This window comes from Lathamus discolor, chromosome 3 (assembly GCF_037157495.1).
Source record: "Lathamus discolor isolate bLatDis1 chromosome 3, bLatDis1.hap1, whole genome shotgun sequence".
In the NCBI taxonomy this organism is placed as follows: domain Eukaryota; kingdom Metazoa; phylum Chordata; class Aves; order Psittaciformes; family Psittacidae; genus Lathamus; species Lathamus discolor.
In genome coordinates, this window is record NC_088886.1 from 146,123,481 (window position 1) to 146,151,453 (window position 27,973).

At 43.9% G+C, this 27,973-nt stretch overlaps 1 protein-coding gene across 2 annotated transcripts in view; it reads left to right on the forward strand.

Annotated features, from left to right (window-relative positions):
* Positions 1–27,973, forward strand: part of GRK5 (G protein-coupled receptor kinase 5) — a 167,321-nt gene that overhangs the window by 135,660 nt on the left and 3,688 nt on the right. The window contains exons 5-13 of one of the 2 annotated variants that reach the window (XM_065672377.1): positions 2,766–2,866; positions 5,484–5,576; positions 8,607–8,670; positions 9,448–9,588; positions 10,694–10,884; positions 15,363–15,400; positions 16,195–16,284; positions 17,501–17,709; positions 26,359–26,496. In XM_065672377.1, the coding sequence (XP_065528449.1) occupies positions 2,766–2,866; positions 5,484–5,576; positions 8,607–8,670; positions 9,448–9,588; positions 10,694–10,884; positions 15,363–15,400; positions 16,195–16,284; positions 17,501–17,709; positions 26,359–26,496 (1,065 nt within the window). Of the gene's footprint in view, positions 1–2,765; positions 2,867–5,479; positions 5,577–8,606; positions 8,671–9,447; positions 9,589–10,693; positions 10,885–15,362; positions 15,401–16,194; positions 16,285–17,500; positions 17,710–26,358; positions 26,497–27,973 lie in introns of those variants that run through there. The other variant, XM_065672378.1, reaches the window with a different exon arrangement.

Sequence of the window (27,973 nt, forward strand, 5' to 3'; positions counted from 1 at the left end):
CTCCCATGAACTGGGAGAAAGGAATCACAGTTCGTGCCATTTTGAAATACTTCCCATATCGGTTTATCATTTCTTTTACTCATTCTGCTCCCTTTTCCCTTAAAGAATTTATTCTCTTCTTTAAGAGAAAAAGTTAGCTTATGCTTATAAGTTGTTTGTTTTTTTTTTAATGTACTTTGATCTTAGACAAAATTTGATGGAATTATTACTAATAATGCAGCCTGAGCATGATCTTCAACACTTAACTCAAGGCAGCTTATCTCCCATTGGGAAATGAATTCCCAGTGAGAAATGAAGTTGCCTGGCATGACTAAGAATCAGGTCACTTGGTCTAAATGACTAATTATGGGGTTTAGAACTTAGCTTTTGGATCCAAATTTTGGCCTATAAATGTAGAACAAGTTCTAGATTTAATTAGTCGGAACATCAATTAGAGTATTAATTCTACTCATGCAACTCTGTTCACATCAGAAGACGTTCCTGATTCACAGCAGTACAAAGACTCTGGAGTTCCGTGGTGTTTCTGTACCCTACGTCAGATGTTGAAGGTGATGAGGGCTCTGAGCAGTGGACTCACACAGACACATACAAGATTTGGGCTGCCAATGAGCTTGTCCACACAACCCACTAGAAATTGCAGGTATTAATTCAGATGGTTCCCAGCCTAAATCAATTGACATATTGCTAATCATTAGGCTTTGGTTCATATCTGAATAGTCCTTTAAAAGCCTTTTTTCATCTGTTTCCTCTTTTTTCCCCAGTTGTTTCCATGCAGCAGCTATAGCACTGGAAACAGGATTTTTTTTTTCCCTAGTTATTTCACTGCTTCAATCTTGCCTCTACTTACTGTCTGGAACTAAAACTGGGACTTAGTAATGGGCATCTGCAGTTACAATTTCTGTAAGTTGTCTAAATTACTGGGACTTGTTCTACAGTTCCTGGTTCATGTCCACCCCAGTGGCCAAACAAGCTGAGGCTTTGTCTCAGCCTCTTCATCTTCTAGAGGAGGGCACGCAGGGACAGGCCAAGGGGAATGGCTTTAACCTGCCCAAGGGGAGACTGAGATGAGCTCTTAGGCAGAAGCTCTTCCCTGTGAGGGTGCTGAGGCGCTGGCACAGGGTGCCCAGAGAAGCTGTGGCTGCCCCATCCCTGGCAGTGGGCCAGGTTGGACACAGGGGCTTGGAGCAACCTGCTCTAATGGAAGGTGTCCCTGCCCGTGGCAGGGGTTGGAACTGGATGAGCTTTAAGGCGCTTTCCAACACAAACCATGACAATTCTGTGATTCTATGATAATGTGTGAGCTTATCTACCTCTAAAGAACCTGAAACTTCTTACTTTTTAGCAATATATTCTGTCTGCAATTAAAAGTGGGTGTCTTGATGTCTTTTGCTGAGGAAATAGAGGAATATATGGAGGAAATGGCAAAATATTTCAGCAAGGCCAAAGGTACCCAGCATGTTCTGCAGATTGTCTGTGAAGGTTGAACAGTGAGGCTGCATTACACAGCATGCACAGACAGTTCTGTAAACCATGGAACAAACTTACTTTTCCACGTCACAATCAGGATCACATTCACATTTCAAGGAAACAATAGAAGATTTAATTCAGCTTTCACTATGCTGGAGATTTGCTCTGGCTCTGGCTCTGCCCCTTTCTCTGTCCTCATTCCCACTGTTTTTGGACTCTGCCTGCAATTTCAGTGCTTGCCAAGATATCCCCAGCTAAGTGTGAGTTAATAAGAACATCTGGCTAGGATGATGCTCTGTGACCCACCCCCTCAGCACATCTGGTGGTCATGGCCATGGACGGGGAACCTTACCAAGCGTAAGGCTTCTGCAAGGAAAGAGGATTTTGTCAGCTAAGGCTGGATTTAATGAAAATACCCCAAACCAATTGGTTATATAAAGGGGCTTTCATGTCAATAGGAGAAATGCCTATAAATAGGCACACACACACATATACACTTTTTTATGTAAGTAGAGCATACTGTCAACGAATAAGAATGAGGACTGCCTAAAAACTGTCTTGATAGGTAATTAGTCCCAAAGGCCCTAAACTGGTTAACCATCAAGGCATGCTGCAAAAGAACTCTCTTTGGTAAGGGCTTTTTGAGGAGGCTGAATGTCCATTCTCTCTAAAGGGAAGAGAGGATGAAAAGGGTTTATGTGCTTGGTTGGCAGAGTTCCTTTTAGAAATGATTACTTTAAAACTTCTGGATCATTTTTTTGTCCTTCTAATAATGAATTAAGGTGTCCAGACACTTTTGTGAGCATCTTCCGGTATTATTTATATAGCAATCCATCAATACCAATGCCCTGCTCTTGTTTTCCTTTGCTGGTTAAAAAAAAAGATGGATTTTTCAGACAGCACAATGAATCATCAGTGAAGTGAAAACACTGGGCAAAATCTCTTGTTTAAGAATGGCCTGTGCACAGCTCAGGCCAGCACATTTTTCATGGGATGCAAGGGAGCAGTTCAAAGAATTGGCAAGGAGTGTGCCCTGCATATTCATGAGGCTGGGCAAGGAGGTGAAGGTACAGGAGAAGGCAGAAAAGCAATGTGAGGATAGAGTGGAATGTGGAGCGAGTTACCACGGTATCCGATTTTACTGCTGTTTGACGTAAAGCTCCTTTGCTTTTACACAACCGCTGGAATTGAATGGAAGCAGTTCAGGGCATAAATAATGAATGTGTCTTTTACATGTTAAGAGAGGAGAATCTGCACCTCATCACAGAGATAACGCACCCCTCTTTTCTCCCCCCTAGTCTCCAGCCTGCGTTCCTGAAGTCAGTCAAGATCTTATCCAACAGACAGAGGAGAAACTCGAAAACAGCCCCTGCAAAGAGCTATTCTCTCACTGTACAAAGTAAGTATAACTCGATACTCAGAGATCTCAGAGCCGCAGCCAGCAGTGTGTAAGGAATGTGTCAGGTAAAAGACAGACATTTCCACTTGAACCTGAAGCAAGTATCTTCATCTTATGTTCATAATCCTAGAGGCAGAGCTGCAAGCAGTGAAGTCATTTCATCTGAGCAAAATGCAATAAATATTTCCATGCCATTATATACACTACACACAGGCACTTAGTGTTTCAGGTATTTGACGGAGTGTTCTAGCCAAGTAAACCAGCCGTGGATTTCATGCTGTGTGAAAAGAGCTGCAATGATAATGCATCCAAAGAAAACATCTCTGTTTCAAAGTGAATAAAAATTAAGTGGCTATACAGCCCATTTAGACAGAGGAATGTGCAAACTTGCTCCGCATGGCTTTTCCAGCAAATCTTCACCAGGAGAATGGGGCTTTTTTGAATGCTTTCTGTCTGCCTGTGGCGTTCAAAACGAGCGTGCATTATTTCATCCTTTGTCTGGGAAAAGGCTTATCAGTTTTTGTAGCGGCGAGGCGATTTGCGCTGTTATGCGCTAAAGCTCCAGGTATGCACTTTGCATTTGCAAACACTGACCCGAGGCTGTTCATGCCAGTAGATCATAAACGAATGAAAATATGAAAAGGAGGGATCATGGCACGCTGGCCCGTGTGGTTTCTGGCTGAGCACTATTTGTTTTCCCTGGATGATGTAATGGGGATTTGTAAAATCCGCTCCACTGTCATTCATTGTTTTGACTCATTTCATTGACCTTTTCTGGTTCCAGTTATGCTTTGAGTTGGTAGATGTGGGTTATTTCTGGCCTTCTGTTCTAACACAGCCAGTTTCCTTGCATTGGCCTGGTGTCGTGTAGAGATGCTCCTGTAACTCGCAGCAGTTGTGTGTGCCAGTCCCAGTGACAAAGGCAGAACTGTGCTCAACACAAACCCCCCTGATGCCTGTTTCCAGTTCTCAAATCGGTTTGAAAGCTGACAGTTCCCTCTAAAATGCACTTTGTTGTTGCCAAAGAGGGGAACTAAAAAGCAAACAACTGCTGAAAGGCAGCTATTGTTCTGTGAAATGCGCACAGCTTTTAATTAACTGAATGGAATAGGCTAGCATTGGACACCACTTAATTCAGGCTCGCATTCACCAACAGCCATTCCTTCGTCTCAGCTCAAACAGATAAATGAGCCAGGTTTGAGACCTTGTTAATAAATATGCTGGGCATTTCACATGGGCTGAAACGGGGTCAAAAGGAAGTTTTAAAAGCTTGCTGTTGGTATTTACTAAATGTACTGAATAATGTTAATTTTGGAAGAGTTCACGGTCAGACCAAAAAAGGGAGGCATACCTACAAAAATGAAGCTTGCTATCCCGTAGGAGCAGGAATGGAGAGGAGTTTCAGACACATCTTCATAGATAAGATCAGTCTGCTGGAGATACGCATGTATAAGCTCTAATTTCTGCTTTGACCTTTAATATTTTGGCTGCCTGCTCCTGCCCCTCTCCAATTTCCCATGTTCATGTTATTCATGGTGAATTGTTTGCAGAGGTCTAGAACTACCTCAGGGTAAGACATAGATCATCCATTCACAAACCAGACTGGGATTTCCTTCCTCCTCCAGTAAAATCTGGAGCTGTGTCTGTATAGCCTTAGATACAGAGAGAAAAGTGTCTGTATACCCAAAGACAGAAATACACCCAAACCCAGGTTTAGTCTGCACCAATGCTGCCAGCAGAGGTGGAAGCAGTAGCCCCAGTAAGCAAGGCAAGAACCCAGACCAGCAGGTGAACAACCCCTTAGTCAATGTGACCACCTTCATCTCAGGCAGCTCTCAGCTCAACCCAGCTTTTCTTAGCTCTGAACCCTTGGCCTTTCCTATGGGATGTCTGTTGGTCTCTGGCTGCTTGTTGACTGTCACAAGCAACATATTTCTTTCTCACATTTGCAGGCTGGTCTTTCCATTCCTTCCTTTGATTATGCAAAAGACTTTGCATCCACTGCTTGAGCCCAAGAATTCTTTTCTTGATCCAGAAGCAAATCCACATCCCTGTTCAGACTTTCCTCTGTTTTACTCTACAAAGCACATAGCTGTTAGGCAAAGCCCCTTGATTTTAATGACACTTACTACTTCTTCTGTATAGAAGGAATTGAAATTGATTATTTTTTGCTCAAAATAATACCTCTATGGTCCTTCTTTGGCAGAAATGGGCTTTAGACAGAAATCTTCGATCCAGATACAAACACCCCCTAAAGTTTAGGAGCTCAGTTCCTGAGGGTGTTGTGTTCAGTTACTAACAAAAGCAAATAAATTTGTTGTCTAGTGAGTAACAGTCTTTGTAAAAGTCCATTGAAGCCAGTGGGAGATGCCCTGTTAATTTTCAGCAAGCATAACCGGTACATACTACTATTCGGCTTGTATAAGGCCTTCTGTTATGAAATACATCTAACATAGCACTTTGTTCCTAGATTGAAACCACGAGTAAAATAAAGTACAAAATAAAGGAGAATGATCGCACCATACAAGAAGTCTGGATTTTCTCCTCTTGTTTTGTTTCTCTTTTGCTCCAAGTTCAGGATTATAAAATGCTTATATATCCTTTTCATCTGAGATAGATCTGTCCTTGACCACCTCAGTGGGGAACCATTCCAAGAGTACCTGAACAGCATGTACTTCGACAGGTTTCTCCAGTGGAAGTGGTTGGAAAGGTAAGTGTCACAAGTTGGTTTGGGGTTTTTTTTCCCATAAAAAAATGAATACAGAAAGTTTATTTTCACTTTCCATGCAAAGCACATAGAATATGCTCAAAATCTGACAGCTGAGATAGTATGTTTGCTTCCTTTGCCTTCAAGATAAAGACAGTTTGGCTTTTCTTCAGTATTACCAATGCCTCATCCTAATGTTTGCCATTTATGGCCCTCTTTGTGAAGCAATTCTCTCCCTCTTTCCACTGTTCTCCTTCAGGATGGTCTGTCAAGACTCATTCACCATTTCCCTGAGCTATACTCCAGGGAAGCTTTCCCAGAGAGTTCCAGGAAGGCTTTCCTAATTTTAGCATTTGGTTTTAAGTGTTCATTGTTAGAAGGTTCAAGAAGAGATAATGGCTTTAGCCACAGGAGGATGTCATATAAGAAAGTCATGGTTATGTTGGTGTTAGACTCAATTTAACCATGAGCTGAGTCTCCAGCTGTGACCATCCAATGAGCATGATCGGTGCCAGGGATATGAGTGTGCCTAGACCCAGAAATGCTCTTCGACCTCTCCCTTCTCTCTTTAAGGAATCCTGTGATCTGAGAAATGTCTGTGGCCAATTTCTCTGTAGGTCCTGTCACCATGAGCTACTTATGGCGCAGATTGAAGGACACATTACACTTTTTTATAGCCTATCCCTTGTGCATCTGTAATGCTAAACTTAAGCTACACATCCAGTCTTTGGCTTTTGCATTTGCAAACGCTGTGCCCAGGCAAGACTGAAACAGATGCTGCTCTCTAGGGAAGCAAAGAATAAGCCAGAAACCTACCCCGAAACACAAGGGACAGTTTTGGCTTCTAAAGCTCAAGTGTTTGCCCATTCAATGGCATCAGCTACGTTAGGCACATCAAGATTAAAGTACATTCAGCAACTTCAGTTGTCTTTCTGTTTGGCTGTGCTCTGAATATGGTGACTTATTTGCTTGGACCAGTTATCATTATTATTAAATCACTGTAAACAGACAAAAATCCATCATATAGGTCCTCACACCGTATTTATTGGCTAGACATTTGTGAGCACATTTAATAACCAGGCAGCCTTAGCGGTGTTAATTTGCAAGGAAAGGAGCCTTTGCCTGCTCCTTGTTGGGAGGGCTGTAGCAGACGCACACTGCGGGGTAGCAGTGACCTTGAGTTGAGAGAAGCCCCAGGTTCCACAAATGGAATTAATTATGGCAGATGAGTTAGGGCCAGATCCGTGAGTGGTGTGTATCAGCGTGGTGCCTTCAGAGATCAAAGGAGCTGTGCCAGTTCCTCTCCCTGGAAAGCTGCAAAGCTGCTGCACAAGAGGGAAAGGGAAGCGGTGGGCAGAGGGGAGAGCTGTTTCATGCCAAGACATGCTCCACATGCCATCTTTACTGAATCCAGCATTCACTCTTCCATTTCAATTAAAAAAACATCAGATGATTCATCCTTAGCCAGGCTATTTCCTATCTACTTTCACATTTGGGATAAGGAATTTTCTGAAATGCTTTGAGGATTATTACTTTTTCCATTCCCCCAAGTGTGACAGGCTATCGGATATGCCTGGCTTAAGAAGCTGGGAGAACTGTTTTTGGGATTAGCAGAGAGCTGTTAGTAGCTCCTTCTGACAGCCTGCTGGCTCCAATGGAGGAGTCATACAGTCCATTTATTCCAGAGACATTGCTGAGCATGTAGTTATCACTGCTAATTGTTGCTTTTAACCCCAGTAGCATTTGCAGTATCCTCGCAGAAGCCTGAAAATAGCATCTCTCTCTCTCTTCTAGTTTTGGCTTTCTGCATGTTTTTCTTCCCCTACTTTTAAAAACAGTAATGAGCATAAATGAAACGATTCACTTTAGCATTTATTCCTTATTGTCATCAACCTCATCACCACTGTTGTGGGAGCAGCACATTATTGTGCTCCCTCTGCCGGCTGGCTGCCCGCCAGAAGGAAACAGAGCTGGTAGGGATATCCGTATCAGCCGCTAACGTAATTGTAAAGCTTCAGTGGTGGAATGGTGGGGTTCTTCTTCTGTCACATTATAAAGCTTTTATGGTAACAAAGTGTAAGTTAGATGTAGGGCTGGAGCCATTTTGGTAAGGCAGGATTTTGTGGGAACCTTGTTAGGTCGTATAGTTCGTGTCCAGTGAATGTTAGGGAGCACTCTGCCCTCAGAAGGAAAGACTTATCTAACCCTTAATTTGCCCATTTAGAGGAAAGAGATGCTTTTCCTCCCTTCTCGCCCATGGTGCTCTCCCAGGAGGCAGGTACCCCAGGCAGGGCCGGACTGGCTTGGAGCTTGGCTTCCTGCTCTTCCCTCCTGCAGATGGCGCTTAAGCCCACCTCTCTGGTCCCTGGGATTGTTTCTTTCCTTGTTTCACGTAATTTTTCTGTTTTCTTTAAGGTCAAGACATCAGAAATCTTTTCTGGTGGATTGAATTCTGGATCTCTTTTTCTCCATCTCTAGAAGTGTTCAAGGCCAGGTTGGATGGGGCTTGGAGCAAACTGGTCTAGTAGAAGGTGCCTTTGCTTGTGGCAGGGGGTTGGAACTGGATGAGCTTTAAGCTCCCTTCAAACCCAAACCATTCTAAGGTTCTATGACCTTGAAGACCAAGAGAAGTCATAAAATGTTAGCCCATCCTATGCCTCAGGAGAATTAATATGTTATTGGAAGCTCCCAGGCCTCCTCTTTGCTTAACAAAGGCCAAACCTATATCACGAGATACAGAACCCTCCTTGGTCCTAAGATACTTGCAGAAATTACACTGATGACTCACTAATGTGTTGTATTTTATTACAGCTTAATATGTTGGAATTGAAAAGTTCAAGCCATACATAGCATTGAAGTAATGGAATTACATAATTATATATTATATTCTATAATAGGATTACCCTGAAACAATGTGATTATCTAATATTTATGACTTTTGCTTTTTCAAAGTATGCTCTGAAATAAATAAATCACAGAGAGTGCATTAAATGTGTTGTCTTCTTTTTTTTTCTGTATTTCCTTTTCTTCCAGGCAACCAGTAACAAAAAACACATTTCGGCAGTACAGGGTACTGGGGAAAGGTGGCTTTGGGGAGGTGAGTAGGTCTGAAAGCTTCTCCTAAAGAGGGTTTCTTACTTCTCAGGCACTGCAGGCCACAGCAGCCTGATGCGACAGAGGCTGATTTTCGTAAAGTGCCGACAGCTTTACTTAGCCTCTCATGACAAGAGGCAGTGGGTTCAGACTGAAACAGGGGATGTTCAGTTAGATATAAGGAAGAAGTTCTCTACTGTGAGGCTGGCGAGGCACTGGAACAGGTTGCCTGAAGAAGTGGTGAATGCCCCATCCCTAGCAATGTTCAAGGCCAGGTTGGACAGAGCTTTGGGTGGTTTAGTGTGAGGTGTCCCTGCCCATGGCAGGGGTTGGAACTGGATGATCTTAAGGTCCTTTCCAACCCAAACTATTCCATGATTCTATGACACTGTCATCCCAAAAGAACACTTTTGAGAATTATTCTGTATTCGACTAACAGTGGAATGAGGGGCACACCCTTATTTGTGTTCTAACTGATGGCTGGGCAGCAAGAGTCAGAGGAGGGGTGGACAGGCTGTAGCTGAGCAGATTACAATCTGCGCAGACAAAAGGAGGTGGGATAGGAAGCAGGCGGAGGAAAGTGGAATAATGAAACCAATATTACACAGCAGGTTTGGAAACAGTAGTCGGTTCCCCAGCTGCCCCCGCCTGTGCCTTATTCGCTGTGCCGCCGTCTCTAACCTTAAAAGGACTCGCTGGGGTCAGCTCATGAGGAGTAAAGTGCAACCCAGACGCAGCGTTTGCTTCGAATTACCCAGCAATTGTTCTTTTTAATTCGCAGGTCTGCGCTTGCCAAGTGCGAGCAACAGGGAAGATGTACGCCTGCAAGAGATTAGAGAAGAAGAGAATAAAGAAGAGGAAAGGCGAATCCATGGCACTAAATGAAAAGCAGATTTTGGAAAAAGTCAATAGTCAGTTTGTAGTGAGTATTGAACTCCCCGGTGCTCAGCTCCCTGCTCACCTCCTGAGCGCTGCTCTTGTTGAACCCAATGCCTCCTCCAGCTCCTACAACAGGGAAGGTGCCAGAAGCTGATTCCCTTTGCTTTGCACCTTCGTCCTGCTCCATGCACCTTTGCCAAGTCTCATTTTAGTCTCTGGTCTGTGCGAAATTCACCAACCAAGGTGCCTGCTCCTGCCATGGGAATGATGCGTTTTGCAGCCTTGACTTGCATCAGGGCTGCATCAGCTGAGCTATTTTTATCCAGTGTGATTACCTGAATTCCCAGCGTCTGGGAGAGAGGAGCTTGGAGGAGACTGAAGGATATTCGAACCCAATAGCTGAGAAGAGATTGGCTAGTAACCAGTGACGTGGAGCTGGTCTGTCTGATGTAGGGCTTTCCTGACTCATGCCAGCTCTTGTGTCTCTTTAAAAACTTGCCTTAGATTAAAAAGAAAGGTATTTTTCTCTCAGCATCTGTCGTGTTCTTTATACTTATTTTAGGAAACACTGTGAAAACAACAGATGCAAGATGTTTATTTACCTCTGGCAGAAGCAAAGATGATGGCACGTACTTAAACTTGATGGGTAGCTTTTGGCTTGTCTGGTCGTTCCTGGGGCACCTACCAGAGCAGGATGATGCTGACCTTCGTGCCTCAGTGATGGTCCATTTGACCACCACAGGACCAGGCTATCAGGGCCTTCCTGGGAACCTACTGAGGTGATAGTTTTTGGAAAGCTACCCAGCAAAACAGTGCAGCAGGAGGTGTAGATTCCCTTGGTTATTAAGATCTCTCTTACATGGAAAAGTATGCCTGGAATTAGTATGTTTGTCCAGCTTGTGAAGCTATCTGAGCGTTAACCGTGAGGGTTTCTGATGATGAATAGGCTGGATTCGACGAATTAATTTATAAAATCCTAACATCTGAGTTTTCTGTCCTAAAATGTATGTTTGCTATTGCAATAAGCCCCAATTCAAATTGAGTTTCTCTTTTTTTCCTTTTCTGGAGGATATCTTTAATGAGAAGTTAGTGCTTTCTTCTCAGCAGCTAAATGAACTGTCACAACTATGCTACAAATGTTTTTCTAGGTCAATTTAGCCTATGCCTATGAAACAAAGGATGCATTGTGTTTAGTTCTGACCATAATGAATGGAGGTGACCTGAAGTTTCATATCTACAACATGGGAAATCCAGGCTTTGAGGAGGAAAGAGCTTTGTTTTATGCAGCAGAGATTCTTTGTGGCTTAGAAGACCTGCACAGAGAAAATACTGTGTACAGGTAAGCACTCTTTAAAGTCTTATAGGATATCTTTTATGGGTAAAAAAGAACTGCTTGCATCTTCCCTACTCATTGTGGTGCTATAAAGCTTAGATACCTCAGTGCTGGGGCTGAAATTTCACAGGGTATAAATTCAGTATGATTCAGTGATCAGGGCAGGAAACAGTTGCTTCAGTAATGCATCCTGTCTAAATTGCAGAGCTAACACAAAGCTCCCCAAACCCTACCTCAGTGTGCACCGAATGACGTAAGAAAATCATGAACGTTCCTATAAAGGGATTTCATTGAGGATTCTAGTTTGTAGCTGATATGAAATGGAGATCATGCTATTCAAGGCTCTATTTTAATTAGTTGGATTTTATTGCATTAGGAGCGGCAGCACATCAGATGTGGAAAAGCCATGTCCTACCCCAGAGGGAGCACAAGAGGGGGGTCTGAGACACAGGGCAGGGATTCACGCTGTAGGACATGAGCAAGCTTGATTAGCTGGATCATGATGGTGACCATGGCATGCCAGCTGTGGAAGGAGGCACACTTACAGCCATGCAATGGAGATGTCCTGCTGGCAGCATCCCACCCGCTGTGGGAGCAGCCAGCGGGCAGAGCAGTGACAGCTTCGAGAAGGACAAATGTCAACTTCTCAGCTTCCAGTCTGGCTTCCAGCTCTATACAAGCCTTTTTCCAGGGCGTCACATGGTTTATTTGCTGGAAAAGCAGGGTGGTTGCAGACAGAGTTCTTGTGACTCCATGAGGATTTATTTTTTCCTAATCAAAGACCAATGGAGTTGTAAACAACACTGAATGTTTGCCTTCATCATCCCAGCTTGTGAAATCATTACTGCTGGCATTCACAGCAGAAGAGGTCCTGTAGATTGATGAAAGAACTTCCAAGGGCAATGATTAACAATGATATGTTATTTTCAAGAACCAAGCCGCACTTTAAATCATTCGATATGCCCATGTGTAATAAGCATTATGCATATGCTTGTATACATAGGAATTACAATATTGTTGTTCCTTGGAGGAGATCTGTAGCAAACTGCTACTTGGTTGCCTCGGTGTGACTCAGATCTTGCTAGCTGGCATAAGGAGAGCAGACAGATAACATGCTGATTGTGTTGGTGCTGGCCCAAGAAGGACATATTATTTTTCCCAAGGAACAAAATGGAATTAAGTGTTTAATGTCAATTGAAAAATCAAATAATGAATGATGTGTCTGGCTTCCCTCTTCTTTAAAAACCATCCTACCACATTCAGAAAAGTTTCAGGAGGCATTGTAGCGTTTCTTTAAGAAGTTCTAGATCACAAGCATGCTTTATTGTTGAAAATGACTGGTACATTGATAACCTGGCTGGTGAAATGCCATACTAATGCTGCTTTCTAGTCAAGCAAATCAGATCTGGCCACCTGAAATAGAAGGTGACTCTGAGTGAACTGGCATCCTACTTCCTTAAGCAATTGTTTTCATGTTACTCTTGAAAGAGTTGCTAGTTTACACCTCGGATGCCACATTCATTTTAGTGATGAATGATGTTATATCCTTGTCGGTGACATTTTCCAGCAGTAGTTTGGGAGCATCTGCAGAGACCCCTAATTCATAACACCGCAGCATGTTTTGGGACCAGTGAGAAGTGTTATACAGGTTAATAAAATATAGCAGCTAAATGTTACCACTTTCTCAAGGTGAATAATGCATTGCAAAACACTTATTCCTCCAACTTAATTTCATTTTCTATGAACAAAATGCTACTGACTAAATCACAGCATCGGAAAACACATCCCCATCTCACGGGCCAGTGACGCACACTGCGGATGTGACCCGAGAGAACAACCAGGCTCAGAGTTAGATTTCCCTTTGCCAAATGAGATGCGTTGGTGACATTTCCCAACTGCATCACATTGGTAAAGGTCAATGGGTCGATTGTTCTTGGAATGCAAACATAAAAAGCTGATGGTTCTTTTAGAATTATTATTATATATAATATATATAATGATATATATTATATATGATGATATATCATATGATATATTTTATATCATTGGATGAATATATACATGTAATTTATATCATTATATTAATGTTGTTATACACAGTGTTTATATATAACATTATATATATATTTATATATAAATTATATATACACATATGTACTATAGCTGTGCCTGGAAGCTTGAATCAGCATCAAGACCACATTGTCCTGGGCATTACACAAATATACAGTAAAGCCTTGTCCACCTTGATTAACTGAGTTGTTCATGCTGTCCTGTACAGCCAAATAATGTACTATCAGCTTTCTAGCATGGACACAGTGCTGGCAGTTTGTGTTTCAGTGTATTTAGGCTAGACTAGTTTACATATGGGAAGCTGTATCATTGTGAAGTAGCCTTACGTGTAACTGTGTCTACCAGGGAGTTTTATTTCTCTTGCTCATTTCATACAAGAATCACGTTTCTCCTTGGCATTTGGAAGTGTTGGCCATGCAAAGGAAGCCAGCCTTGATGCTGAGGAACCAAAAATCAGGAAACAGAAATGACAACTGATGTCTGGGGGGGGAAGGCAAGCCTGCTTTAATTGGCCACAGTTACAGCTTGAAGTGGGACTAATAACTGCTGGAGCAGAAGATGAAGTAACTAATGAAGTCTGGGTTCTTCAAGGAAATAGTTCTTGAGGGATTTGGAATAAATTCTTAAAAATAAATAGGAAATGCCCTCCACTGTGTTGCTCCAGCGCTGGAAACCTTCCGATAGGCAGGGAAAGCCACAGCAGTATGTTAAACTAAATCACAGCGTTCGGCTGCCCTTCACATGTTTCAGTATTGTTTATTTGAAAAGTAGGCTTGGTACCAGTGGGCATTGGGTGAAGTTTATCTTGAGAGGTCAAGAGGGTCTGGAGCAAGCGAGAAGAGAAGATTGTTCCCGTTGCTTTATGTTCTTGCTTGAAATAATAAATAAAAGTGAGGCAAGTGTTGAAATTTCGATCTCAGCATTGTGAAAACCGTAAAACATCCCTCTCCATTCATGGGGAAATTCATGACACCGGAGTGGAACAGCCTGAACCTCAGGGTGGGCTCCTGCACAGGCTCTGTGCAGTGCACTGATCTCCTGGTGTGCGGGTTTCTCTTGTAGAGCCCCCTCTCTTTGCTCTTTGAAAAGAAATGTGTCTTGCTGGGAAGCTAACAGAATCAAGCTGGTTCACAAATGCAAGGAGGCCTTAGAAAAAGACGAGGCCAGGCACTTCTTGGATTTGCACCAGGCTAAACACTGTGTTTCAGTAGGAGTCGACCAGATAAAAGTCAGGGCATGATGTTGTGAATTGCAGCAATACATTTTTGCCTGCCTCACTCAGCAGGGCTGGTGCCTTATTCAGGCTCCTGAGCCAGCACAGCTTGCTCCCATCACACATCCCTTCTGGGATGCTCCCTGCCCAGCACATCCCTGTCTTCCCTCCAGCACCTCCAGCTCCCATCTCCCAGGCTGGCTTCATTCCCTCTCTGTGTTAAAAGAAGGCTGTGCCTCATCCCTACTTAGCAGTATGGGGAAGCTGGGCTGCATCTTCCCAGCAGTCAGCAGCATCCAGGAATGCTGCAATGTTGTGCTCACCTCCATAGGCACAGAAACAAACCTTGGTCAAGCGAGGGGACTTGAGCATGGCTGGTCCAGGCAGCATCTAGAAGGAGCAACTGGTGAAGTGGGTTTGGTGCAGACAAACCTTTCAGAAGAGCGAAGGTTCTGCCAAGACTCTGCTAAATACATGAAAACTGAGATTTCATTTTTCAGACGTTTATAACTTGGCCAGATTTGGGAATTCATTTTTTCACAGAAGCAATAAAAGGCACATCTTTGACATCAGAGTGACCACCTTGCCAATTTTCGTGGTGTTGTTCCAAAGCACATAGGCACTGGAGTTTCACTGGAGTTTGTAAGAAGAATCTTAATATGGGCACAGCGTTCTCTTCTTTGCCCTTCATTTTCCAAACTCGATAAAATTATTACACATGTGCACAAGTGCATGTACACACATTCACTGATTTGGTTTCAGTCAGATGCCCGGCATAGAAAATCTGAGCCCAAGATATTGCTCCTTCCATTTTCATATGCAAATACAAGATTTTAATAAGTTTTTCTTTTTAACAAAAGATTTTATAACAGAAAATGCGGCAGAGATTTAACAGCACACAGGACTGCATGGGTTGGTTTACAGGGCTTACAGGACTGGATGCATGAGTCCATTATAGAGTGGATTAGGAACTAAAAGCTTGGCTTAGTGAAAAAATGTAACTCTGGTTTAGAAAAAAACATACGGTTTCAGTCTATCTGTGAAGTGAGTTGTAGAAAGTTCTATTGGTTTCATGAGTTCCTTGCTGTTTGAGTTGACAGTCAATTGGTTTATTACTAGTAATAAATGCGCTCACACACTGTCAGATGGTTACGTTATCAAAACCAGCCTCATACCAGTAAATGCTGTCTTTCATTTTCAGAGATTTGAAGCCAGAAAATATCCTGCTAGATGATTATGGTAAGTCTCAGAGGTTTACAGAGATGCTTTCATATTAAAGTAGATTAGGTTAGTTTTAGGATATATACTGTACAAAGACGAATAATGCTCTGAAGTGACTAAGAGGCTCAGCACATGCTAATACTGCTGTCTTGGGTGGGTGGAGTGCTGGAGCTCACTGCATGGATGGAAGGAAGCAGGGTTTGTTCTCAGAGCACAGCTTTGCTGGAGGTGTCTGCCTTCTTTCGTTGTTGTTCTATCCTTACTGTTGCAAGGCTGACACCACACAAAGGAAGTTGTAATTTCTAAATCTGTGCTTCCCACTCCGTTTACAGAAGTACTTTCATCCTCTTCTGAGCCAGCTCTCGGTTTATGCAGACCCAGGTACCCATTTGCTCTGAAGGGAGCGATAATTGAATCTCATGATGACTTACAGACCAGATGTAGCCCCTTCAGCCATCAAAGAGCTACAGAATTATGTCAGCCCATCCATCCCCTGTGATCAGTTCAAGATACTTCCCTCCAGCCTGCTTCCCATTGCCTTTTTTCTGTTGTTGGTTTTAAAATACCTAACACAATCCACTCTAGTCTGTAGCCTCACTGTTAAAATTCATTTCACTGCATTGTAATTCCCTTAGTCATTCCTCCTGTCCTTATCAATGAAACTGCTCCAATTCAGCAACTGAAAACACTCTTTTCTTAAAATGTCTGAAAAGTTAATTGCAAGGGTATTGTAGCAATAATAACAGTTGTAGTTTTGGCCTAATTTGGGTCATATATCTACTTTATGTGTTTTGTTTCTTTTTTCCTTCCAGGCCATATTAGAATATCTGATTTGGGTCTAGCTGTTAAAATCCCTGAGGGTGAATCAATCCGTGGAAGAGTAGGAACAGTAGGGTATATGGGTAAGTCTTTAGTAGCTCATCATTTTGATACTTTGCTGAGATTACTTGAGTTTCGGAGATCTTTCTGCCATGTAAAAGATTCACATTCAGCTGTGTCTGGGTTGCTAGACAGCAACCCACCAAGAGTCATGTGAGTGGAAATCAGAAGTAGGCAAAAGGATGGACAACAGCAGCTCTTAATGAGATGGGCCTATAATCTTAAATCAGCAAAGAAAGTAAAAAGGGGAGATAGCAACTGAGATTATAGTGGTTGTGCTGTAGTTTTATTTTAGGAGGGCTATGTGCTAAAATGGAGGTTTATTTCTAGTTGCTGCTTTGTATAATAGTTAAAGTGTATGTTTATTATAATATGGGTAAGTCTGCACCTAGGGTCATCTTGACCAAGGTCATCTTGAGTCTTTCCCTACATGTAGGAGAGGCTGTGAGAAGGAACATTAGAGATGTGTACATTGGTAAAAACCACACTCCCTGATTTAACTAGATCCGGTTCCTAATATTCAATGCAATTATTTGCATTCATTCTGTGGGTGGGCATATTTCTTGGAATAAAAATTGTTTATGCTTGTTTGACTAAATGGAAACTAGCTGATATGAGCCACTGTTGCAGCATATGGAGGCTTGAATGAAAGCAGGCAAATCAGTTGTCATCTCTAACTTTTGTTATCTCAGTTTAAGTTTGTGCGCACACTAAGACTCTGTGCTCGTGAGCACATGGGTATGTGTGTGTACAGAAGCGAGGATGCCTGCAACACAGTGCCTGTAGAGCCAAAGCACGCTGGATGGTTGCAACACAAAATAAATGGATTTGTTTCTTGAATGGGGAAAAAATATGTTGTAAATTAACCGAAAAGACAGAACTCGCTTTTGAAGAAATGTCACTGTTGCTTACAGGATGCGTGTTTGCATGTCATTCCTTCCCTAAATGGAGAAATCTGGAAGGATTCTTAAGATTAGGCTTCTACTTAATACTTAGCTTCTTTATTGTTGTTTTAATTGGTCTGACTTAGTAGACAGGTCAGAAGACAGCATGCACATGGCATGGAGCATGTAGAGAAAAAACCATGGCATGTAGCATGCTGCATTTTCTGTAATGACATCAACAGCAACCACTCTCTGTGCATGTGTATTCAGTCACCAGAATGGAACTTACAGAAATGTAAGGGGTTTGTGCCTGAGTATCAAGCATTTCCACAGGAGACATCTTTCTTCTCCACAGCTCCTGAAGTGTTGAACAACCAGAGATACACACTCAGCCCTGACTACTGGGGGCTAGGCTGTCTCATTTATGAAATGATTGCTGGGCAATCACCGTTCCGTGGAAGAAAAGAGAAGGTGAAGAGGGAAGAAGTGGACAGGAGAGTGCTGGAGACAGAAGAAGTGTACTCCCATAAGTTTTCTGAGGAGGCCAAGTCCATCTGTAAAATGGTAAGGGGCTTGAAGGCCCAGTGTGGCAGCTTCGTTAGCAAGCTGTATCTGACGGTCAGAGCGGTAACACAGTACCATAGACGGGCTGCAGAGACAAGAACTAACAAAGCTCATCTGTTGATGGGATGATTGCATTCTCTATCATTCAAATTGTGTTTATTTGGCCTTGCTTCTCCATGAAATTCTTCACGGTCATCTTGAGTCCTCTCCAAAGGTTTATGGTCAAGGGAGCGGTATCTATTCTCGTGAGACTTTGAATGTTAGTCTGCAGTCAAGAATGCTTTTCTGTCTTTTATAATCTTGGAGAATAAAATAAAAAGGACTTGATGATGCAAGACTCTGATTGTCTCCTGCAAGGAACTGAAAACCCCATGCTTCCATTGTCTTTGGTGGGAGCTGGGGGTAAGCAGGACAAAGATTATGCAATGAAATTGTTGTGACACGCAAATGTTGTCCCACCCCATCTCACTAACTTTTTAGCAGCTTTTCCCCCAGGGTGCCAGGGTATCCAGCTTTTTAATACTGTTGAGCTGTCCTTTAAAATGTTTTCTCACTCTTTCAGCTGGGAGTCATTTTCGTAGCACAATAGCCGTGTCTGACAATGGAAATCCTCAAACCCTCTGAGGACTCTCAAAGCTGTGTCTGAGTTCATCAATGTCTTGTCAACAACCATCTCCAGAAGGCTTCATTGTCATTTGGAAAGGGATGTGGCCTTTTTCTTAATGTTGTTTGCTAAAGAGTGAAGTCTCCTTTGGAGACAATGACATATCTGTGTGTGCTGTTAGGGAGAGAATGAAGGGAAAGAAAGGTCAACAAATAGGTAGTGAGAGTTTCACCAGTATCTTGTGCAAGAGGCAAGCAAACTGCAGATCAACAACATTGCTGGTTGGCTGGCTTCACAAAAAGACACTGAAGTCTCCTTGCAAAATAATAACGGTAGCATTGCCAAGTATCATGCCTGGAAGTCATTAACTCACAGTGCACCAACTTAGTGCTGAACCCCCAGGGCAGTAATTAACTGACATCACTCTTGATAGATACTCTAGGCCATTCACTGCCCTTAATCGGCGATGCAGAGCCCCCACTGAAATCAGTGTGGGAGGATCTAGGACAGCCACAGGCTCTTACAGACCATTGCATGTGCTCGAACAGCTTGGTAATGCTGTTCTAGTAGCGTCTCAACTCCCACCAGGTGAGGAACAGCATCTGATGGAGTGGTAGAGTTTGTGCGTGTCCTGTTGTTAGCATGAAATCAATGTGTTGTGAGGCAAAAATTACACTCCTTTTGCTTGTTCTGTAGTTAATTGCAGGCATGAGGCATTATAGAATGAAAGTATACTTTGAAAATAACCAACTTTAAGCTCAGGAGAATAAAATGTAGCATTGATGGGATGGTGCTGGAGATGACCCCGCACTGTGGAGGGAGTAGACATTGAAAGTCATTATGCTACAGTGGTCATTTTAATCTTCAAGCCATAAAGCCCTGGTTTCTGGGAGTCAGGGACCTCAGGAAGTTGTCTAGTTCTGTCCCTTGCCTCAGGGAAGCATGAACTATATGTAAATCATTCCTGACAACTTGATCGTTACTGCTTCACTGTCCAATCATGTGGCATATTTATTTATTGTAGTTTTCCATCCAGAAGTCATTTATCAAACGATAGCTTTAAAAATCCATGATCCAAATACATTTTCTCAAGGTCTCTTCGCTCTTTATATTGAAAAAAACAGAACTTTGTTCCTTTGTACCTTAAACAGAACTTTGTTCCTTTGTACCTTAAACAGAACTTTGTTCCTTTGTACCAGCATCTTAACAAGGAATCAAAAAAGTAATCATTAAGTACCCATTATATTTGCAAAATGAAGCATGAAGTTACAGTACATAAATCTAACTTGAGCCTTCACAAAGATCCAACACAAAAGGCTTTCCCATAGTGAGCTCTTCAGGGCAGGAGTAAGGAACAGCATGTTTTCCACCATGTTGCCTAACCTTCTCTTCAAAGCTTTCTCTATAAGCTAATAGCATCGCCACCAGGAAATGTATTGTCTTTATTCCTTTAGTCATATGAAAACCCTTTTAGTGTCACCCCATGTCAACCTTCCTGGCCTGGATGGTTATGCCCTTTGCATTTTTGCAGGCGCGTATCATAGCTCCCATTAATCATCATCCATCCTGTACTTCTATGTTTCATTTTGGAAGTAATTTCCCATAAATCAGACCTCATTTTGGACTGAAACAGAGATGAATAATAAATAATTAGGAACAGGGGCAGCTGGCTTTCTGGGAAGCTCCCCAACCCATAGTTCCCATATAACATAACTGCTTCATGGTGTGTTTTTTCTGTGAAAAAATCCAATCTTTCTAGGAAATGCTCCCTGTTTATTGTTGTTGTGTCTTCTACTTCACTGATGCATGTGTGTGTTTTCCCTGACAGGTGCAGTCTTGCATCCAAAGATGTGACTTGAAGTGTATTCAAGTCAACAGTATTGCATGGGCCCATGCTGCTGTGTTCTTCTGTCACTCTTTCAGTGTCCTGTTTGTCTGTTTCGTGCATACTGTCTTCTCTGATGCCTTTTATTCCTGCATCTCCTATTTTACTCCACAAAAGTGATCTCTGATAGGAGAGTGCAAAGAAGACACAGCCAAACTCTTGATCTGGTGTCCAGGGACAGGACAGGAGGCCATGGGCACAAACTGAAACACGTGAGGGTCCCTCTGAACATCAGGAAACACTTTTCCATGGTGAGGGTAGTCAAATAGTGGAACAAGTTGGAACTAGATGGACTAGAAGGACTAAGGTCCTTTCCAACCCTATTCTATGATTCTAAGTTGTCCAGAGAGGCTGTGGAGTCTCCACACTCGGAGGTATCCAAACCCCAACTGGACACGGCCTTGAGCAACATGCTCGTGGTGACTCTGCTTTGAACAGAGAGATTTGACCAGGCATCTCCAGAGGCACCTTCCAGCCTCAGCTGCTCTGTGATTCTGATCTCCATTCCCTCCCCAAAGTGCCTCCTCAGCCAGCCTAAAGATGATGGATTCTTTTTTTCCTAAACGCAATGTTTTCTCTTCCTCACCGCCAGAAACTCTTTCATCATGCTGCTACTCCTCCTGCTTTCATCCCTGGTACCACCTTGTTCACACATTATAACACCTTCAAGTTTATCAGCACTGTCCTTTCATCTGTCTCACACATCACACCTCACACACATCAAGGTGAGAGGCACCTCACACACATCAAGGTGGTCTTCAAATGATTATCATTGCTATTGTTACTGCTAATTATAATGATAACCCTGAGTAGTAAGCTACTTAATTGTCACCCATGCCTGAATTTTGACTTTTCAGCTGGCCAGATTGGGCTGTGATTTCATAAGCATAAGCAGTGCAATATACAGCCATTCTGGCATCTTCAGTTCCCACACCACTGTCTTGTCTCATCTGGTAATTGAGAGATGACCATAGTATTTTTCTGCTCTCTAAAATATGTTAAAAATAGTATGTTTACTTCTTTTTAAAGGTTGACATTTAACTGGTGATCCCTTAAACTATTTGATCATCTGGGTCAATGGCAGTGGTTTTCCCATTCCCCTTCTCTCCTTTCATGAGCAGAACTGTTTTGCACCCTTACCCTAGAAAACCTTTCCCTTATTTCTATAATATTAAGGCTAACATCTTCGGACTTGGAGTTATTTGTTACATGGTATGATCTGAATATGAACTGACTGATCACATGAAGATAAATAAAGCAGCACTTTGGGGACTGTTGGCTGTTTTTAGCCATCCTCACAACAGCTGTTTGTGTTTGTAAAGGAAGCAAAACAAAGTTGTGGAAAAAAAGTCTCAGACATTGCAGAGTTTGAATCCCCAGAGGGGAACAAATGAGTGACATGAAACTATCAGAGAGTTCTTCATACCAGGAGAAAAGATCTTAATGTAACTTCACCGCTGCTACTCAAGACGTTTCTATGAAAGTCCCATTCTAGTCATGCTTTGCCCATAACTCTGTAGACTTAATCCTGCCCTTGTTTACACATCTCCAGTGTCATCCGGAGCCTTTGTTACCAGAACGTAAAGCTCTGCTGCTTGGTACAACTTCATGCATGGTTGGATGCCATGAGCCATCTTCAGATCTGAAGCTCTGTGAATTCCCGTAGGCTTTGGCTGGGTCTTATATTTGTTTGGGTCATTTGCACTGCAGTCCCAAGAGGGCTTGTCATCAGCCTGATGTAGTTGGTTTTGTTCTGCTCTTTATTCATATTAAATACATCCTTTAAAATGGAATTAAACAAAAGTGTAGAGATGACTCAAGACATACTGATGTTATCTCAGTTTTCGTTTCCTGAGCAGATTCCCAAATGGGATGCATATTTCAGGCTATTACGCAGGTTTACTATTGCAGAAAGCTGCTGGGGCTGCAGGAAATGGTTCAAGACTCATTATTCCTTGAAGAAAGGAAGAACTATTTCTTCGGGATTCTAGTCCTTACTATCTCTTGATATCCATAACAGAAGCCAGAAGTGTCTGGTTTCACCTGTTGCCATCTCTGGAGCTGTCTGCAGCTACAGCTGAACAAATTCCATTAATTTCTTACTTTCTTCTCCATTGGGACTCTCCTCGAGAGGCAGGCACTGCTCCCCAGCAGCAGGGCTTTGCAGGAGAATCATCTCCTTTCTGTGATCTTTCAGTCCCAGCCTATTCCCAGCGGCCTGCTTCCCTTTGGGTCTTTCAGCCACCCATGACCAACTGCATTCATGCTCCAGAGACTTCCCATCTTGCAGCTGAGGTTACTGAATATTCCCTTGTTTATCATGGAGGAGCCCAAGAATCCCCAGACTGCCTTTTTCTATCTTCAACTACCCTCTTGTCTGACCACAAACTCCAGCCAACTTCTAACATTCGCAGCCTGGCAAGGGTGAATTCCCAGATTACCCTGGTCTTCCCAGTTAATCCAGAGGCAGGAGAATTACTGGCTGCACAGATGGTAAAGTCACCCCTCTTCTTCCCTGCACAGCTGACTTGTAGAGCAGAAACTCAGAGGTCTCCTTTATCATCTGCAGGCAAGTCCAGATCTACCCCTTTCTACTACAACCTGCTCCTCAACATCACTGTTCCCAAAAGCTTCAGGGTATCACTTCCAAAAGTGATGCCTTTTACTGTCCAAGTCAGAGACATGGGTAGTAAAAGTGGTTCTTCTGCCTTCAGAGTCTTCTTTTCACCTGTCAGGAAAGTCTTAACATGAGAATAGAAGATCAAAAGAACTTTTGTCTTCTCTGCCCATTCACACCAGAGCAAACCAGATCTTGGCTGGGAATTCCAAAGCAATCTTCTTCACATAGGCTAAATCCATATGCCTGTTGGGATTAAAAAGAAAAAAACCCCAAACCTAAACCCTCTAAAATCCCACAACAAGAAACCTTGCATCAACACCATGAGAGCTTCAAGTCTCATGCAAGGATTTGAAAGCAAAACATCCCTCTTTTCTGGGAAAGTAAGCTCGAGAGAAGTGCCCACGAAAGGTCTTTTCCTATCAGCTGGATAAGTATGGTGCTGTATCGCATGAACCTATGTGCTCAGAGGATAGAAAGGCATAGAGATGTTTCTTCAAGTCTTTCTCAGTCTCAGCCAGTCATGGTGACCAGTCAGAGCAGATGTCACCACCTCGACCGCAGCAGAGGCAGAAGAAACTGTGAGGAAGAAAAGGATGTTGCTATCTGGAAACTGGAAGTTGCTGTTATAGCCAGAACCATTCACTTTTGCCCCATCCCTCAATCCATACAGTCTCCTCTGGCTATTGCTGCTGCTACTGCTGAGGCAGAAAGAGCTGAGCAGAAAACTCCTATGTCGCACAAATCCCTTCATCACCTCCTCTGGATGCTTGGCCTCTGCCATTGCAGCTTGCTCAGGACTGGCTGGAGAATGATCAATGCACACATGGGGCACACTGATTGTCAAAGCCGTTTGCTGTCTCAGGCTGGAAATGAGGCCCCTAGCAACAAAAATGCAGAACTGAGGAGGCTGTGGAAGCCCGATAAGAAAACCACTGATGCCCAGGGGGTGGCAGAGCATTCAGAGAAGCCTAAAGAGCTGTGGCCCCGTAAACCCGTGATAAGGACAAGAAAGCTTCGGCTTTAGCCAGACACCAGAGGAAAAATCAGCAGCCTCACATTAGCAACAAGCAGTTGTTTCAAGGTTTCTCCTCTTTGAGATGATGTGGCTGAGAGAGCAACAAAACCAGAGGGTACTGAGGCATATCCTGAGCTGGAAAGCCTAAAAACAGTCCTTGGCAGGGAAGGTGCCTGGCTCCCCGCTCCCAGCCTCCTGCAGCGCTGCACCTGATTGTCTACTTGATCTCCTGCAACACTTCTTTTCCTCTCCCACCCTCCCAGAGCTATTTGCCTCCTGCTTTCCTAATTGAGCCCCAGCCAGGTGCTGCATGGTACAGCTCCATGTGCTCACTGCCCTGGCTGTCAAGGTACCCTGGTAAGATCCAAGGGGATTTATCCAGGGGGGCTCCCATGGGCTCAGAGGAACAAGACGAGGAAACAGCCTCAAGCTGCACCAGAGGAGGTTTAGACTGGATATTAGGAACAATTTAATCACCAAAAGGGTTGTTAAGCATTGGAACAGGCTGCCCAGGGAACTGGTAGAATCACTGTCCCTGAGTGTTCAAAACCATGTAGATGAGGCCCTCAGTGACATGGGTTAGTGTGGCCTTGGCAGTGCTGGGGAACGGTCGGACTTGATGACCTTAAAGGTCTTTTCCAACCGAGTTGATTCCATGATTCTATAACGCCAACCACCCCATGTCCTGCATGGGCGTGGAAGGCGTTCCCGGCGAGTTTTGCTAATCCTTTCGGTGTCACTGCTCTGCACAGCCCACCTGGGGAGGCGGTGAAGGGAGATCGCTGCTTTTGAGCTCCGGTTCGGAGCAGCGAAGCTGCAGGCGGAAGAGGAGGTGTGGCGTGAACCTTTCCGTCCGCAGGGCACCGCTCCCCTCCTGCCCCAGGGAAGAGCCCCCACGCGGCTCCCACCCCGCTTCACCCGCCGCGCTCCATCCCCGGGCGAAGCCAACGCCTCGCTGCCTCCGGCCGTGCCCGGCCACCGCCCCGCCCCGCCCGGCCGCCGCCCCGGCCCCGCCGCGCTGCTCGGTGGCTCTGCACTTTCCTCTGCTGCCCCCCGGCGGCCCCCGGGCTCCCTGCAGCCGCGCTCCCTCCGCCGGGCCGCGCCGGGCATCCTCGCCCACCCCGCTGCCTGCCCCTGGCCAGCGGTGGTGGTGGGGCTGTGGGTGTCTGCCGGAAGCGTGCCCGGCTCCAGGGGGGATACCCTGCTTATGGAAAAGGGCTGGTGTTACTTCCTCCGGGATGTGCAGTGTAAGCTTGTTGTCTCCCCACAAGTGGACACTCCAACAAAGCCATCCTTGACTTGTTTCAATGCATGTTTAGTTTTCTGTTGTACCAAGGCAGATGTCATCCATCTCTTTAACCAGCAGCTGAAATCTCTGTGCACATCACGGTGAGTTCGCAGTTGTATTTTCCCTCCTTTAAGAGAGCATCTTGCAGGGTTCCTCAAAGAGCATAGAACAGTTGGGGTTGGAAGGGCCCTTCAGCAGTCATCTAGTCAATGATGAGTGGATGGGGAATAAAAGAAACAAATTTATGAATCTTTACTTTTCAGCATTGCCTGAAGTCAGGGATACACTTAGAAATGTCCCCGTCCAGGTGATGCTGGTTTTGTACCAGTTATTTGCATGCTGAGTTCTACCTCTCTTCAATTATTTAGATGTGATCTCTTAAGACACTTTTTTAGCCTCCTTGATTCTTTGCATATTATTTATAAGAAGATGATATAAGAAGATTTGCCTGCATGTTCTGTCTCCTCAGCCACCAGTGAGTGCCAGAATTGTTCTTCCATTGAAATGATCCCTTGCAGATCAATTAGTCCATCTACACAAGGTCTTGCAGGACCTATGCCCCTGTGTTTGTGTTCATGGACCTTCTTATCTAATAGCCCAAGGATGCTGAGTTCGGTCAGTGTCTATTGCTCCATTACAGGTACCGAGGAAACGGGGGAATTGCTGTAGTGGGCAGAGGTGGTGCATTGGTCTTCTCTGAAAACAGATAACCCTGATGGTTACCAGTGCTGGCTCCATGGACAAAACTCCCCTTGAGTTCAGCAGAGATAAGCCCATGATTGGTTCACTGTGACGTGTGATGTAGTAGAATATACTGCAATGGATGGAGGGAAATACGATTCCATGGTGAAGTCATTCAGCCTAAGCAACATGAGAAAATTACACTTGGTAACAGGAACAAAAACACAACTAAGAAGCACACAGGACTCATGAATATGCATCTATATATGTTATTAGGGTATGTCAGACCTCTTCTTGAAAGTGTTCACTGAAAGTCAGCAGAAGCAAGTCTCTATTTTGACTGTAAACACTTTACAGCAGGTAATTTTCAAAGGGCTTCACCAGCACGTAGAACAGTGCACTCCCCATCCATTTCACTTGGGCCATTAAGTAACAGCAACGTCAATTCCCCTCTGTAATTCCCGCTGGGCACATTCAAAACCAACTGGAGATAAAAATATGCTTGTGGAGTTCTTGCGTTTCTGACATCCTCTCCATTCCTCTTGGTGTGTTTCAGCTCCTCACCAAGGATGTGAAGCAGCGGCTAGGGTGTCAAGGGGAAGGCGCGGCAGAAGTGAAGAGGCACCCCTTTTTCAAGAGCATGAATTTCAAGCGGTTAGAAGCAGGAATGCTGGATCCGCCCTTTGTCCCTGATGTGAGTACAATAGGAAGAACTTCCAGGGGACTCTTTCAAGAGATTTGTTTCCAAAGTATCTTCTGTCCCTGAGAGCTGCCGTCACTCTCTGCATCAATAGCTGCCCTGGGAAGATGGAGTGGGGAGGCTGGGAGGAAGAGGAGAGCTCATCTGTAGGCTTGTGTATGCAGGGTGGGTGGGCTTACATACAGGGCGGTGGCCTGGGAGTTGATTCTTTCCCACTCACTTTACCACAGTCTTCCTGTGTGACACTGGAGACACCACTTGATCTCTTTGTGCCTCAGTCCCAGACTTTAAACTGGGAACCTTTGCATCCCCATATCCGCGGTAGTATTGTAAGGACCGGGTGGTGGTTGGAACAACCATCAACGAAAGCCACATGTATGCATACAGATAGATGGATATACATGCTGAGGTGAAGCTAAGTCCAAAGCTCTATGGAACTGAGGAATGGATTGGATCATCATAAAAACAGGCATTAGTTACAGAGTCTGAACCAGGTTCAGATACCAAGTGTCACCTCAAGCAGAGGAGGTAGCTCAGACTTGAGACAGCATTTTAAACTTGTTAGTGTCCATGGGGCACCGAACCCAACACTGGGTCCTTACTCAGGTTTTCACACCCATCTTGCGCATACTAAAGTCTTTGTTGCATTGGCAATGACAAAACATTTTCCACCCTTTTGTGGTGTCTCTACCCCAGGGCAGAGTTGTCTGATTGTTTTCCTCCTGCGGGGCTCTCTTTCTGGCTGGATCTTCTATCCTTAAAGTTCCCATATGGTTCTAAGTAAACACTGCCATTTTAACGTATTAAGGAAAGTATCGTCTTGGCAGCTCTCATTCACGTTGCTGCAAACTCCACCAAACCAAAGTGGTTTGAACGCTACAAAAGTTTACTTTAGCTGCTCTGGTTTTGCTTTACATTTTACTATGCGGCCTAGTTCTGCCTGCCAATTAGCCCGTGGTGTTACGACCTGCTTTAGTGGGAAGAAACAGGAGACAAGCTACTATTTCTTTCTGATGTAGAAAATGAGAAAATTCTGGGCTCGAATTTGGGATCCGCCAGAGTGTATTAAAAGCTTAACTGTGGCATGTAAGGCCCAGGAGGCACCTCTGATAGACATATTTGCTAAAGCAGAGGCACATAAATTTTTATGGCTATTTATTGGGAACTCAAGAGCTGCTCCTAATTTAATTTATTTGGCACTTCATCCGTAGATTTCCAAGTCTTTACTGAAGTCAGCTGAACCACCCAAAGCTATATAGCCAATGGTAGGGGTTGTAATCCAACCCACATCTCTCCATCCTCTTCTAGACTACTCTGTCTCCACAAAAAATGTTGTGGATTGCAGCCGTCAGGAATGCAGAGGGATGCAGCCTCCAACAAATAGGAATTCTATCAGGAATCAGCTTGATTTGTTTGGTCACACTGCTCAGATCTAGATAAAACACTGCATGGTTGGACCCCTGGGCTGTGC